The 16,691-nt window shown below is 42.1% G+C and overlaps 1 protein-coding gene across 1 annotated transcript; it reads left to right on the forward strand.

Annotated features, from left to right (window-relative positions):
• The first annotated feature begins 4,586 nt into the window (after window positions 1–4,586).
• Window positions 4,587–15,588, forward strand: LOC137631464 (neurofilament heavy polypeptide-like). Its single transcript, XM_068363230.1, has 4 exons — window positions 4,587–4,637; window positions 14,159–14,314; window positions 14,407–14,910; window positions 15,040–15,588. Exons 1-4 carry the CDS (start codon window positions 4,587–4,589, stop codon window positions 15,586–15,588), a joined length of 1,260 nt encoding a protein of 419 aa, XP_068219331.1.
• The last annotated feature ends 1,103 nt before the right edge of the window (window positions 15,589–16,691 follow it).

Raw genomic sequence — 16,691 nt, forward strand, 5'->3', positions numbered from 1 at the left:
TGTTTCCACTTCCCTACAAGACCTTGTAGCATAAAAACCAAGACACTGTTGTGCAGCTTATACAATACATCCATACCATTATCATAGCACCATTCATTACTAATACACATTTCATCCAAACTTAATACCGCTATTTTTTCATTTACTGTAAAAGTTTCAGCTTTAGCACGTAATAATGTCAAAACACTTGTCAAAATCCCAGGCTCGCACAAGAATCTACTCACTCTTTCTTTTAATGTAGTTTCACAAGGCAATGGAAACCCCTTCTTAAGTCTCAGATACTCGTAACATTTGGAACTTATGCTTCTTAGAGTTAAAGCAGATGCAATGTCTTCACTGCACCATTCGCTTACCCTTTTCTTTGTTATAATTGCTTTTATTTGAGTTTTACTAAATAATGGCTCTAGAACATTTTCTGTTCTTTTAATCACTACGTTTCTAATAATTTGCATAACATTTTCATTTAAAACACTTAAGTATTCCTTTAATCTTGCATTTTCTTCCTTAACCTGTTTCAACTGTTCCCTTAATTGTTGTACTTCATTTTTTTGCTCTTCCTTATTATCATTTTCTATCACACATGGTTCATCTAAGTTTCCATTTTCTCCTATCGTGATTTCAATGGCACCATCTTGCTCTGCATTACACATTTCCTCCTCTTTACTGAATACCTCTTGCAATGTTTGTCTCTGAATACGTTTCTTTGACATCTCTTCTCTAGCTATTGATGATTCCATCTGTGTTCTCTCTGGAACAAAATCAAATAAAGAGAGGATAAGATTTACCTTTTGACGAAATATATAACAAGGCAGAACACACAAACCCACATGCATGTATGATGTAATTCGTTCTCAAATTTTCAATTATATCGCCAAGGTAATCTGGGCGAATAGGCTAATTTGTTTTGAAAAATAACTGAAATCTCGTATAGAATGAACTCTTTCAATAAGAGAAAATAACATAAATTTCAGAGGCAATGCAATTTTTTAGGTGGGATTTCAGTTACCTTCATTACATGAAATTAACTCACCTTTTGGTATATGTACAGATGGGACAGCGGTTTTCTTCAATAACCTCATATTTTTAGGGCTCTCAATATTCAGCAACCTTGATTTCATATCATCAATGTAGTCCTCTGGTGTGAAATGAGCTGAACACACCACTGCATGTTTTGGGTTGATTTCATCAGACCGGCAACACACGTGTATCCACTTATCACAGAAAATTTTGTCTCTCGGAAACGTAAAATACTTCATACCATTGCCTTTTGTTTTTCTCTTGGTATTCAGACATCCATAAACAGAACAGTTATTTGGCATTGTCGGTTAAGTGACTGCTTCCGTTGTAAATAGAGACAATATAGCTTTGGTTGTAACAAGGTAACTGACCGCTACGAAAGGTTTTGTATGACTGGGCAGGGTCAATTGTGGCGAAGGCCTTGATTGTGGCAAGCTTGACAGTTGACAAGTCCTGAAGGGTGAGTCATGGATAATCCCCTGTCCGACCGACCTCTATATATTGGCCTTGCTTACAACTAAACCAACTCACTCCTTCGTAGAAATCAGAGTTGCCGTTACGTTTATTTAAAGATATTGGGAGATTTTCCATTAAATTCCAACAACATATCACACTTGACAGTATCTTTAGGCTACAAAGCCTCGCAATACAGAGTCTTTGATGGTAAGGAAGGAACACATTAATCATTATTATAAAGGTGAAAGATACAAATTTCAATGGCAGATATTTTTCACATTATTTTTACCTTCATCGAAAGGTTGAAATACTAATATTGTTTTAATTTCTTTCACATTTAATTTTGAGATCCACCACCAGAGGACAGCACAAAGGAACGTAGGCAAGCAACGACAAGAGCTCTGGCCACAATAAGGATTTCGAGATCTAACTGGATTTGGAAGGAATTAGATCACAAAGCGTTAACAAACGGTTTGAATTTTGTCGGTTCTTACAAAATATAATTTTTGACATTGTCTTTACCGAACTCTATTGCTGTATTACATCAGTGATATTGTTCAAAGATATGTTTTTATTTGGGAAAGCAAAAAAATAGAGAGGAAAATACCCAATGATTTCTAGAAAATAGAAAGTTTTGAGGTATAATTAAATTAGATCATTCGATTAGAAACTAAACCTGACGACAGGTAAGGGAATCATTGTGACTTCATGACAAAGTTTCTTAACAAACGGATCGTATAAATATTAATGAAGAGAATTCGATGAACTGAGTTGGACAAGAAGACTCTTTGTCACGTTGAATGAAAGTTTTGACAAAACTGTAAATCATGATTTGAAACCGTAAAACACAGGTTCTGAAAAGGACAAAACTATGACTTTAACAAGCCTTGATCCAGTGATGGAACTAAAGGCAAAATCAATTCCTAAATTTACTTTTAAATCTCCAAGACAAACAAAAATTAAAGTAAAATAGGAAAATATTACGCAAAAAGTTAAACACGAACATCAACCTCTTGTTGCTAACTTGTGAAAATAGCAGACAATTTATGAGCTAATATATCGCCTGCCTTTATAAATGAAAAATACAATATGCTTATGCATTATACACAGTATATAATATATATATATATATATATATATATATATATATATATATATATATATGATAAATTTTGCACATTTTTACGTGTTTTTCATATTCAAATAAGCCATATATATTTTTGATATATTAATGTCTGGATTCTCTTAACAACCTTTGTTCGTGGCCAAGTGGGTTAAGTCACTGTCTATATAAGCTTGCCGACCAGGGTTCGATTCCCGGCCGGAGCCAAGCTCTTGTCTTTGTGAGATTTCGCCTGGGTCTGTGATCCCGAGGTTGTTAAGAGAATCCAGACATTAATATATCAAAAATATATATGGCTTATTTGAATATATATATATATATATATATATATATATATATATATATATATATATATATATATGTGTGTGTGTGTATTTGAATGTCTATGTCTATGTAAATTCAAAGTTGAATAAATTTTGAAAGTATAACTGAATAAAAGATTTCATTCGAGAACCTTTTTCAGGAGGAAAAGATTTCCTGAAACTTCAGCTTAATCTTTGGTTCCAAGTTTGTTAAGCAGCTTTGGTTTTAATTTGGGGTTAAAGGAAGAAGATTCGTCAAGGAAAACTTGTTAGGACTTTACGCGATGCTCACAGATCAATCTGTGTTATTATTATTATTATTATTATTATTATTATTATTATTATTATATATATATATATATATATATATATATATATATATATATATATATATATATATATATATGTGTGTGTGTATATGTATATATACACATATATAAATATATACATACATATATATACACATATATATATTTATATGTATATATACATACGTATATGTACATATACATACATACAGAGAGAGAGAGAGAGAGAGAGAGAGAGAGAGAGAGAGAGAGAGAGAGAGAGAGAGAGAGAGAGAGAGAGAGAGAATTATTTTCTTTTGTATTTGCAATGGATATTTTCCTTTAAAACGGGATGCTTCTAATTGGCAGCCTCTTTGTATGTGTTAAAATAAGCTTCTATAGAAAACTAGTTTCTTCTCTATTATAATCGTTCAAAAATATTCATAAGGTAAACAGCACCGCGCTATAAAAAGAAATAAACTTTTGATTGGAGCATTTTCTAATGTCTTAAAACAACATTAAAGGAATGGGATAAAAATCATATATCTTTTAAACTATCGACCACACACCATCAATTTATGATAGAATTGATATGGAAATTCTTAATTAACAGGCAGACTCTCTGGCTCTTTTTACCGTCCGATACTGTCTATATATAACTATGAATTACTGACTTCATCAACTGACACAACTCGCCATAGAAAAACATTTATCGAGAGTCCTTAAAATCCTGGAAATAATTTCAAAATGTTTTTATATTTCAGGGATAAATTCTCCGATTTACGACCAGATCATCGATACATAGTTGATTTGGAAATTTTAAAAGTAAATAGAAAAAGACGCCGAGAAATAAAGTCAAAATATTTCACTCCATTTGAATAGCTGGAATAGAGAACTCTTCGAACCTCGGGTCCGCAATTGCAGGGTTCTGGGTCTTTGCTACGAACTCCGGCAAGAACTTAAAAGTCATGTCCTTCCACCCTTTCGATTGGGATACCTCAAAAGACAGGCCGTGGAGCTCGCTCACTCGTTTCGCTGAGGCCAGGGCTAGTAGAAAGATGGCTTTGAGGGTGAGATCTTTGTCTAAAACATCCTTTAGAGGTTTGAAGGGAGGACGCGAAAGGACCTTGAGGACTTTGGCTACATCCCACTGGGGAACCCTTGAGGTGAGGGGATCACAAGTTTGCTCAAAACTCCTGATGAGCATCGAGATGTGACGTGAGGTCCCTAGATTGATGCCCTTAAGTTGCAACACCTGTCCTAACGCTGCTCGTTAGGAAGTCTGCGATGTTGTGGACCGCAACATCCAAGGGCTGAAGGTTCTGAGTGGCACACCATTTGACAAAGGTTGTCCATTTAGCTTGGTATACAACACAAGAGGACCTCCGCAGGTACCCCGTGATGGTGATATTGAAAATAAGGGAATTAGGCATAGTAAGGATGAACAGAAAGGTGAGAGGAAAGATGAAAGGAAAGGTAAAAGGGATGTGAAGAAAGAGAAGAAAAAGTATCAGGCTGATAGCAAGGACGATCGTGAATGGGTGAAAGTGGTAAGTAAGAAAAAGGGTAAGAAGGGAATGGTTAAGGATAGGAATTTAAGTGTGGAAGTGGATTCATTGTATTCAAATGAGGAAGAAGGTAACAGGGGAGTAGACAGTGATGATAGCAGTGAGAATGAACGTGATGTGTGTAAGACTGTGTTTATGAGAGAGGTACCTCGGTGTGAAAGGTTCAATGAGCATAGCAGTAGGGATGTATATGATTTTTTCAAGGAGTATGAGAGGTATTGTCAGGATAAGTATGGTGATAGTAAAAGAGTTTGGGCTAGGGAGTTAGGAGAATATTTGACTGGGTATTTGTTGACGATGTATGGAGTGATAATGAGTGTAGGGGACGTTGATTATGAAAGTGTGAAAAAGAGAATAATTGAGCAGGTAAAACGTATGAAAGGGAGTGTTAAGTATAAGCGTAAGAATGATTTTGATGAAGCACGGATGAATGCAGGAGAAGCGATATCAATGTACGTATGTAGGTTGGAAACTTTAGCTAGGAAGAAGTATGGGGATGAAGGTATAAATGAGAATAAGGAGTTAATGAGGAAGTTTTTGGCTACTGTACCCGAGAATGTTGCTGAGTTTGTAAATTTGAAACGGAAGGAGAAAATGAGGTGGACGAAAGAAAGATTGAAATGGGATGATATTTTAGAGATAGTTGAGGATTACGAGTTGGATAGGTGTATGAAAGAAAGTAAATCTGTGAGTGTAAGAACTGGAATGGAGGAAAGTGTGCCAGAATTTGTTAGTTTTAGAGATGCTGTTATGAGAGGACCGATGAGGGTAGCTGATAGTGTAGTAGATAGGAGTGTTAGGGCGAGTAATGTGGGAATACCTGTAAGGACAAATGAAGGGTTCAGGCAAGGGAATCAGGTTTGGAGGGATAGGAGTGCTAGTGCGCCGCAAGATAGGTCAGGTAGTTGTATCCGTGAAGAGAAGTGTTATAGATGTGGGAAAGTAGGACATAAGAAGAATGAATGTAGATGGGCTCTTGGTGCTTGTTTTGGATGTGGTGAGGTAGGGCATAGAATTAGCGAGTGCAAGAAAGAGAAAGGGGTAAAATGTTATCGGTGTGGTATGACAGGGCACATAGCGAGTGGATGTCGGAGTAATCGTACAAATGTGATTTGCGGTAATTGTGGTAAGGATGGTCATTATGCTAGAATGTGCAAGGAGCCACGGGGTAAGTGTACTGAATGTGGTGCAGATGGGCATGTAGCTAGGGTATGTAGGAAGAAGGGAGTAAATCAGCCAGGATGTTCGGGAAACTAGAGTGTAAGAGGGTTCAGCTGGGTGAGTCCTCGAGTGTGTGCGGAGTGAATGTGATGCATGTTCGTGAAGGTTTACTACATGAAGACGTGATGGGCGAAAGAGCTTATGACTGCATGAGTGCAAAAGTAAATTTTAATGGAATAGAGCTAGTTGGTCTGATTGATACTGGTTGTGGTGTCAATTTAATGTTTAGGAATGCATACGATAAGGTAAGGGATGTGTGTGAATTTAGGGGGTGTAAAGGTGAAGTGAAAGGTATCGGTAATTTAAGTATGTCTGTGCAAGGAAAGTTGCGTGAAAATGTCATGATTGGGGGGCTGATGATGGAAGATAATGATTTTTATGTGGTTGAGGGAGTAAATGACAAATACGATGTGTTGTTAGGTTATAACTTCTTGAAAAAATGCGGTATGATTGTACATCCTAATGTAAATATGATAGAGATGAAAGTTAAGGGTAAATTTTGTGGGGAATTTTATTTGAATGAAGATGGTAGTGTATGTACGAAGGTATGGAAAGGTGTGCCGTTAATAGCAAAAGAAGGTGTTAAATTGTCAAAAGATGCGAGTGAGGTTGTCAGTGTAAAAGTTGCATGGCCGAATAGTCTGGGAATTGCCAATAGTGACAATTGTGAATATGTAGTGGAAGGTTCGGAAGCAAGTAATTTGGTGAAAGCAAGTGTGCATGTGTATGATGGTATTTTGAATTTGCAGGAGCCGAAGGTGTATGTGAGCTTGTTGCCGACTGTAAGGAGGAAGAGAATACGGGGTATACGTGAGGGTGATTGCATGGGCTGTATGTATACGTTGGTCAATGTAGAGGATGAAAGGTATGTTAAATTGAGACGGGTTATGACGGGTAAGATAAAGCCGGATGACGATTGGGACTATGAAAGTTTGAAAGAAAGAATTAATGTAGATGAGAATATAAGTGAGGGGGAAAGGGAACAATTGTATAGGATGTTATGGGATAGACGGAGAGTTTTGAGTCGCGGTGACGAGGATTGTGGGGGATCAAAGCTGCCTGAATTTAAGATAGTTCTTAGTAATGATACCCCCATATATCAGCGTCCCTGACATTTTTCTCTGCCTATTGCCAGAGAAATAGAAGAGCAGTGCCAGGAGTTAGAGCAAATGGGTGTAATAGAAAGGAGTGAGAGTGCCTGGAATAGCCCTATTGTACCTGTAAGAAAGCCGGATGGAAGTTTACGGATGTGTATTGATTATAGGAAGGTGAATGAAGTAACTGTTAAAGAACGTTTTCCGATGAATGTAGTGTCTGACTGTGTGTATAAGATGCATGGTATGAAAGTTTTTACAAAGTTAGATTTAGTTAGGGGCTATTACCAGATGCCTCTGGCAGAGGGGAGCAGGCCCATTACGGCATTTTCAAGTAAAAATTGTCATTATCAGTTTAAAAGATTAAGTTTTGGCCTTGCTAATGCGCCTGCTGCCTTCCAGAGGGCGATGAATGTAGTTTTGGCTGGGTTTGATAGACAGAAGGTGACTGTTTTTATTGATGATATTTTGATTGCTAGTGAGACTGTTGAAGAACACATGCAGTTGCTTGAAGCAGTATTAGAACGGTTGATAGAAGTTGGGGTGAAAGTTAAGCTTGAAAAGTGTACATGGTTGGCCGGGGATGTGGAATTTCTTGGGCATGTGGTGAGTGAATCGGGTATAAGGAAGAGTGAAAAGTTTGTGAGTAAGGTGAGAGAGTTTCCACGTCCTCATACGGTGCGTGAGTTGAGAGGGTTTCTTGGGTTAATTGAATTTGGTCGGAAGTTTGTCAGAGATTGTTCGGGAATAGGGAAGCCTTTGAATGAGTGGACAGGTAAGAGAAATAGTACGAGACTGAAATGGGATGAGCGTATGATTGAAGCATTTGAAAACTTGAAAGAAGAGGCTGCGAGAGACGTCACTTTGGCTTTTCCTGATTATAGTGAACATGCGAGTATGCTAGAGTTATATACGGATGCTAGTGGGATTAGTATGGGCGGTTGCTTGGTTCAAATGCAAAGAATAAACGGAGATGAACAGTTGAGAGTGATAGCGTATGTAAGTAAAGCATTTAATAAGGCTGAGCGAAAGTATTCCACGATTGAAAGGGAGTTGGCTGCGATAAGGTTTTGCGTGAAAGCGTTGAAGGTATTTTTGTATGGTGTGAAATTTATTATGCGTACTGACCATCAGCCCCTAGTGTACATGATTAGGAAAGAGTCTGTGAATGCTAGAGTTGCGAGGACAATAGAGGATTTGAATGAATTTGACTTTAAGCTAGAATATGTACCTGGGAGTAAGAACGTGATAGCAGATGCGATGTCAAGAATGCATGGTAAGATAGAAGAGAGTAGCGAGAATGATAGTAATTTTGAAAGGTTGCCGGAAGATTTAATGGTGGTACAAAGTTTTGAAGGGGATGACATGGTGTATAAATGTATTTTGTGTGGGTTAAATAAGGTTAAATTGAAGGGTTTGAATAGGGATATACCTGCTAGTATAGATGAGCTTAGAATGAGTGTTAGGAATGAAGTATCGAAAGAAATGGCATATAAGGAGGAGGATAGTATGCTTGAGGGTGAATTGTTATCAAAAGTATTGTTGGTAGTAAGTATGTTATATGGTGTCACTGTTTATTTGTATTTTGGGTGGAATCGTCCGATGCAGTACCGAGCAAATAAAGAGACTGAAAGGGAGTATATATTGAGGTTACAATGTAATGAAAGATGTTGCAAGTTGTTGAGTAAGAAGGAGGATTGTCCGAGTGATTTGAATCAGAGTGGTATGAGCATAGAAGATAGCGAAGATGACCATGGGTGTGATAAGGATGACCCTATTGATAGAAGAGTAAACATTTGTATGCATGGTGTAAAAGGAAGAATGATGACGTATGTGGGTATAAATGAGAATGAATACTGTAGTTTAATTGATACAGGTGCACAAGTGTCATTAGTGAATATGTCTGTTATCAAGGAAATAGAGCGGTACAATTGGGAAGTGAAACGGCAATGTACGAGTGTGAGAATTCATGGGATAGGTAAAGGAAGTTTGCTAGTTTGGGAAGAAGTGCGTTTGAAAGTAAAACTGGGAAGTATGGAGGTGGAACATAATTTTATTGTAATGGGAGAGAATGAGATGCCTAGTTGTTTTTTGATAGGAATTGACTTTTTAAGATTGCATGATTTATCAGTTGATATTGGTAGTGGTTTGCTTCTGAAGAATGGATGTGAAGTAGTTGTGATAGAAGATAATAGTGTATTTATGGCGAATTTTGTTGGCATGGTTGATATTACGAGGAGTGAGGATGATCTACTGACTAAAGAGGAGGTGGAAGAAATGCAAGATGAATGTCAGGAAATTAAAAGGTTACGTGAATGTATGTTGAATAGTATTGAGGTAGAAGAATGGCCGTCTGATTTAGAGGTGTATAAGAAAGTTAGTAAGAGACTTATTGTGTGTAAGAATATTGTTTATTTTCTACATAAAGGAATGGATGAAGATATATATGTTCCTGTGTTTCCAATGCATGCAGCAGTAAGTATGTGTATGTTAGTGCATGACAGATATGGGCATATGGGTAAGAATAAATTATGGGAATGCATGCGTGAGAGATTGTTTACACCTGGGTTGAGTCAGATATGTAAGGATGTAGCGACTACGTGTGAAGATTGCCAGAAAGGGAAGTATCAGAGAGTGCATGCTAATCCGCCTGTTTTGAGATTACGTATGAAAGAACCATTTGAGATGTTTGTGATTGATTGTGTTCCGTTGCCTGTGACTGCGAGAAGACATGTGGGAATGATTGTTATGGTTGATCACATGAGTAAATTTACCTATGCAATACCCATCAAGGATAAACGGAGCGAGACTGTTGCAAGAATGGTTGGTCAAGTGATGTTGCCGATGTGTGTGTGTAAGCCTGTGAGAATGTTAAGTGATAATGGCCCTGAGTTTGTTGGATGGGAGTTTGAGCAGATGTTAAGAGAATGGGGTATTGAACATGTGTATTCGACTCCTTATATGCCAAGTGCGAATGGGTTGGCTGAAAGGACTGTAAGAACATTAACTGAAATTTTGCGAATGATGAGTACATGTGGTAATGATTGGGATTTGTATGTTGGTAGAGCGTTGTGGGCTTACAATGCAACAGTGCATAAGAGTACGGGTATGTCTCCATGTAAGTTTGTGTTAAATTTTGAAAAAAATAATAAGACCGAGGTTGGGTGTGTCGGAGGATGATAGAGATGTGTGGAGGAAAGCAAATAAGAGGTTTGAAAGCTTTAAAGTTGGTGAAAGAGTGATGAAAGAAGTAATTGAAAAGGGTAGAATGAATGTAAATAAGGTGCGTGATAAATTTGAAGGTCCCTATGAGGTGTTAGAAGTTGGTTCGAGTGGATTAAGTTACGTTTTGGGTAAGTTGTGTGTGGGTGGTATTGGGGAAAAAATTAGGGCCCACCACAACCAGTTGCGTAAATGGAAAGAGGTACCTGAGTATATCCAAGAGAATAGGATGAGTAAATGGTTGAAAAGGAACAAGGGTGAACCTAGTATGTATGAGGACTTAGGTCTGGAAGGTAAACAGTTAGTGTTAGTAGAATATAAGAAAAGGAAGAATACAAGAGCTTTAAGTAAAGATGAAGGAAGGGGAAATTTTATAAGTAAAAGTGAGAATAGAAATAAGTATGACAAGGGTGTAAATGTGCAAGTGTGTATGGAAGATAAATGTGTTAATACAGATGAATCATGGCTGAGTATGAATGGTACCTATAGTGTGTGTGGCTTTTCCTTAGGTGATGTAAAAGAAAGGATGACGAATGCGAGAGTGGGAGATAGGAGAATGATTAGTAGTATGAATGAATCTTTTACTAAAGTTGAGAATGTTTTTGATGAAATGGATGAACTGTTTACAGAAATGAGTGTAATTATAGGGCCAGATGAGAACGAGGTAGATATGATTGTACATGATATATTAGATGATAGGGATTTAGATAGGAATAGTGTTAATGTAGCGAATGATTGTGATAAGGAAGAAGTGAATGAGAGAGTATATGGAGGCCCAGTTACTCGGAGTAGAGGTCCCGTTCCCGACTGCGACTGGGTTATGAAAAAAATAATGTAAGTGTTGTGTGAGAAGGATTTGGCAAAGTAAGGGGGGAGGAATGTGGAGGATTTATTTTTGCTTTATTTTTATTTTTTTGTTTTTGCCAAATCCTGTGAGAGAGAGAGAGAGAGAGAGAGAGAGAGAGAGAGAGAGAGAGAGAGAGAGAGAGAGAGAGAGAGATATTGTGTTAGCGAGCGAAAGTAGTTAGGTTAACGATCGTTTGTGGTGAGAAAGACTGTTGGTTTAAATGAGATTGTTTGTTTACATTTTTTAGTTAGGTTACGACAGGGGTGAATGTTTCGGAGCGAATGCTTTTTTTGATTGACTGCGTCCTGAGTCAGTTGTGTGAACGCTGGATTATATATATATTTTTCGACCAGCGTGGAAGTGTTTTTTTGATTTTCAAAGTAAGTACAGTTTTGTTTATCTTTGCTTGTCGTGATTGTGAATGATAGGAACAATTTATTATTTATCTTTGATTATAGTGCGATAGTTCAGTTAGCTAGAAGTGTTCGTAAGTGTTTTTCTTTCTTTATTTTTGGCAGGCCGTGATTCCTCCTTTGGGGAGAAATTTATGTGAATGTGATTGTTGACGACCTGGCTTGTTTAAGGAATTTGTTACGACTGCTCAGATTTGGAATGAATTATTGATGACCTGGATTGTTTAAGGACCTGATTGGATTGCTCTGTGGATCTCGATGAAATAGATGCTGTAACGACCCCGCCCGGTTGAAGGAATTGGTTTGGCGTATTGATGATGATGATGATGATAATGATGATGACGATGATGATGATGACGATGATGATGATAAGTGCAATTGTGCATTAACATTTTTCAGCGGTCCGGTTGCTGCAGAGTTGTGTTTTTTGGCTATAAAAGACTGTTGGCCTTGTGTGGACGAAAGTGTCCACTCAGAATTACATATTGGTAGTGCGGTTTAGTTTTAAGTTTTGTTAGGGTTTAAATTTGGTTTATTTGAATTATGTTACGTTTATTGTATGTTTTGTAAGTTATTAAGCGTTATTTATTTTGAGGGTTTAATTGAATGGTGGTATGATTAAGGCCTGTTTTGTGTTAAGTGTATGATTATTGATAAGTGTGTTTTTGTTTATGTTGAGCGTTTTAGTTTGTAAGGAAATATAGTTTTAAGGATATGTTTGGTTTCAATTTCGTCCTTTTTGTCTAAGAGTCTGGTTGTAGATTACGTAAGGGGAAAGTTTGTTTTGTGGAGACCATTGTCAGTAAGCGTGATTCAGGGTGTGGGGGTTGTCCTTGCAACATCCCGCCACAGTGAAGGGTAGATGGAGATGGTTTGGCCATGCTCTTCACACTCCCCAAGAGAGATTAGTTCACCAAACTTTCAACTGGGTCTCCACAAGGCACTAGAAGAGTTGGAAGATCCAGACCTACATGGCTGAGGGCTTTGAAGTGTGAAGTAGGTGATGAATGGAGGAAGTATTGAATTAAAAGCTCGACATAGAGACTACGGGCGAAATCTAACCGATGCCCTTTGTGTCAACAGGCGTAGGAGATGATGATGATGATGATGATATTCTATAGTACCATTCCCGCGTTTTTCTCCAGCGCTCTCTTCCACCCTCCTCCTCCTCCATCTTAGATATTTCTACGACGGAGTTTACTATAATTCTCTTACGAATTACAACCTTCTTGTTAGCCTTCTCTTATGCTTAAGCTAACCTCAATCTATCACTAATCCTAAATCTTAATTGTTCCGTAACCTAATACAAACCACGCTATTTACATGGGGTATTATTTTGGCAGAGCTGAAATGACGAGCCATTAAATTTTAACGAGGGTTAACTCCCCCCTTGCTAATTAGCGGGGGGTAGGGAAGGGGTAGCTAGCTACCTCTTCCCCCCTCACACACTGTGAATAGCTCTATTCACTTTTGGCTCGGGTGATGATCAGACGTCACTGCTCTCACCCTCGCTTGACAGCCTTTAATATATCTGCTTTCTCTTTAACTAGTGTGTGTGAAGTTGGCCTCGACTCTAACAATGCGTACTAGCCCTGGACTTCCTAATCGTCCGTGCGGGACTTTTATGTCCTCTTTGGAGACGGACCCTCACGCCCTTTGCCCCCTTTGCCGTGGTCAACGGTGTGATAAGGAAAATGTGTGCAGTGAGGGCAGGGAGTGGTCTGCCTCCCAGTGGGAGAAGTTCGGCCGTAGGCGCAAGAAGAAGCCCAAGAGAGACCGATCTCCTTCGAAGGTGACTTTGAAGAAGGAGGTCTCTAGGGATTCTCCTTGCGCCGCCCGAACCTCCTCCGAAGGTCTCCCTCATCCGGCTTCACCTGTGAAACCGCCGAGTGAGATTGCAGGCCCTAGTGGTTTTTGCCAACCTCGGGGTGGTGGAGAGGGCGTGGCCTCCCTTAGCGAGGTTGTTCCCTCTCCTCCCCCGGGGGAGGATTTATTATATTTTGATGAATTCGACTGTACTGTTTCTAACCATGGTTTGTTTCAGCTTTGGGCTTCCTTGGGGCTTAAGGGCACTCCCTCCAAGGAAGGCCTGTTTGACTTGTTGTAGCTGGGGGCTGCAGTCAAACAGTCACCGGTAATTCCGGAGGTTTTTCCTTCGGACATTGTCGACGCTGTTTTGTCTGCCCCTTCTGACGTGGCAAGTCAAATCCTTGAACCTGCTGCCTCAGATGTTGCTGAAGTCTCACCTCTCCCTTCCGCACAGCCTTCAGAGGGAGGGGTGGCGCCTCCGGTCTCTCCTGCGAGCTCGTCTCCCCCCCGGGGTAGCGCGCTTTCAGAGACACCTCTTCGAAGGACCGATGACCCTGACTCCTTACCCAGGGGTCGCATTCGTCGTAAGGCCCGTAGGCCTCTGCGAGAGAGGGGGCTCCCTTCTCCATATCAAGGGGTGAAGAGGCGCCTCTTTGGGTATCCTTCTCCTCCACCTGCGGAGGAACTACCTCGTCAGGAGAAGGTCATACCTACAACATCCCTTGACCTCTCTGCGGATCGTTCACGATCCCCTTCTCCTGCCAGATCTTCAGTGCTGCCGTCACCTGTAATCCTACAGGCACCGTCTCCTTCGGGGGAAAAGGTCTCTGGGGTTAAGTCCCTGGCCCTTGTGTGCGCACCTGCGTGCTTGCGTGCAGTTGAGCGTAGGTCTTCATCTCCTACTCATCAACGATCTCCTGTTCGCCCGCGCTCTCCAACGCGCCAGCGATCTCCCGTGCGCCGGCGCTCTCCTGCTATCATGCTCGCCAGCGCGCCCCTGGGCGCGCTCTTCATCTTGAGGATGGTCAATGCTCACCAACGCGCCAGCGATCTCCTTCTCGCCAGCGCCTTTCTGGCTGCGCTCTTCAGCCTGTGAAGAACCAGCGCTCCCCAACGCATCAGCGATCTCCTGCGCACCAGCGCTCTCCTGTGCGCCAGCGCTCTCCTACACATCCAGAGAAGGTGCAACGCCTTCCAACGCGCCAGCGATCTCCTACTCGCCAGAGCTCCCCTGCTCGCCAGCTCTCCTTAGGGCGCCCCCAGCCTGAGAAGCAACAACTTCCTGATGGGCGCACTGCGCACCGTCACTCTCCTGCGCGCGCGCGCAAGCACGCACTAGTGCCTGTGCCTGTTGCACGCCCTGCGCGCCCACGCTCGCCAGCCCCCTCGAGATCTTCTGACTCAGACGCTCGCAAGGGTTCACCTTTGCCTCACGCGTCGATTCCTGCGCTTCCAGTTGCCCCTGCGCGCCCTTCGATTTCTGAGCGCCTCTTAAGTTTGGCTCACTCACGCCCACGATCTCCTACAGCTCGTCCTTCACGCCAACACGCTGTGGGTCCTGCGGGCTCTAAAGAAGGGGCCTCTCCTTCATGCGCCCCGATCACTGACAGATCTGCGCGCCACCAGTTGAGGGAGATTAAGTCTTCTAGGAGACATCTTTCTCCCTCCCACCATCACCAGCACTCTCCTAAGAGGTCGCGCGGTCACTCGCCAGCTCTTTCTCTGGAGCGTTCTCCTACGCGTTCATATGCACGCTCTCCTACTCGATCTCGTGCATATCCTCCTGCGCGCCATTCACCTGCACGCTCCCACGCGCGTGCACCTGCGCATGCGCGCCATCACTCGCAGCCCTATGACCGCCTTTCTCCTACGCGCGAACGCTCACCCACAGGTCGCTCGCCTACGTGCTATCGCGCTACCTCGCCCGCGCGCGAAACTGTTTTCACGAGCTCTCCCGGGCGCGGCACTGCTCCTGCCCGTGTGGGTCATACGGATCGCAAGGATTCTCAGCAGGATGCTTCTCCTGGGAGGTGTTCCCAGGATTCACCTCCGCGCAAGAGGAGGACAACGGCAGAACAAGAAAGATCGGCAGAGAGGTCTAGGCAGTCATCTTTTTCTTTTCAGGAAGGCCCCGTGGTGACCACTCCTAAGGTTCGCGAGAGACCCTTTTCTTCAGCGGGGATTGCTGACACAGCGTCAGTTACCCGTCTACCATGGTTCCGCACATGATCAATGCTGTGGTCCAGGCTATTAAGCCTTCCAGCACTGATCAGGGGCGGGACCCTGTGATGGGTTCTCCACCGTTGAAGAAAAGGAAAGGAGTGGGCTTCGTGGTGACTCCTCCCCGGGAAAAGCTGGTCTCCAGGAACCCCATCAGCCGGACCCCTTCTCCTTCTCCAACCTCTGCAGCTCCACCCCCTCCTGTAGATGAGTTTATCTCGTCCTCGGGGACTCCTCTGACTCGGAGAATTCTCCCTTGGCACCAAGGGGGGAATTTTCTCCGGATAGGGGAGAGGTTGCACGGGAAGAGGTCCCTCCTCGGGCGTCTGTGTTGGAGTCTTACTTTCCTTCCAGGAGGGAATCGAAGGACACCAAGACTGTTCCGAAATCTTCGTCGAGGATTCGTCAAGAACCAGCAATCCCTAGGGAGGACGTCCACGTTTCTCCCCAAGAAGGCCTCTTGGGGATGGGAGACTTAGCTGCCAGTCCACCAAAAGGAGAGCACAGCGAGTCAGAACATGCGTTCTGGCAGGTTCTTGGTTTGATGAGGGAGCTCAACAAAATCAAGGACCCGGACACAGCCCCTCGCGAGGGGAAAGACACCGTGCTTGACGAGGTCTTTGGTGTCCAGAAGCCCCCCAAGACTAGTGCGGCTTTGCCCTGGTCTAAAGGGGTGAAAGGTGCCAGGGACAAAGTCAAAGCTCAGTTCTCCGGTCTGGCCTCCTCAGGACGTTCTTCTGCCGGGTTCAGACTCCTCCCTCCTCCTCTAGTCCAACAGAGGAGGTATTTCAGATCGACGGGGAGTCTTGCATGTCTCTTCCACTCCATCATTCCGTGGAGGAACTAGCTTAGGGAACTTCTTTTGAGAAGCTCTCTACCCGGCAGGTTACGTTTGCGGCGTCGGAGACCCAAAACATGGAAAAAGTCGCGAAGAGTGCCATGCAGGCAACTTCGTGGCTTGATCTCTGGCTTGGGTCTCTGGGCATCCTATTGCGATCTGAGGATCTGTACAAGGAGAGCAATAGGAAGGCTTTGGAAACCTTCCTCCTCTCGGGCACTCGCTCTATTGAGTTTCTAGCCCACCAGGTCACTAACCTGTGGGCTAACTTGGT

This window comes from Palaemon carinicauda, chromosome 3 (genome assembly GCF_036898095.1).
Source record: "Palaemon carinicauda isolate YSFRI2023 chromosome 3, ASM3689809v2, whole genome shotgun sequence".
NCBI classification, from domain to species: domain Eukaryota; kingdom Metazoa; phylum Arthropoda; class Malacostraca; order Decapoda; family Palaemonidae; genus Palaemon; species Palaemon carinicauda.

Coding starts and splice junctions, on each gene's coding strand:
- LOC137631464 (XM_068363230.1), top strand. CDS start 4,587: ATGGTGATATTGAAAATAAGGGAATTAGGCATAGTAAGGATGAACAGA. Junction 14,315..14,406: donor CAACGCGCCAGCGATCTCCC/GTGCGCCGGCGC, acceptor CCAACGCGCCAG/CGATCTCCTTCTCGCCAGCG. Junction 14,911..15,039: donor GTCCTTCACGCCAACACGCT/GTGGGTCCTGCG, acceptor CACCATCACCAG/CACTCTCCTAAGAGGTCGCG.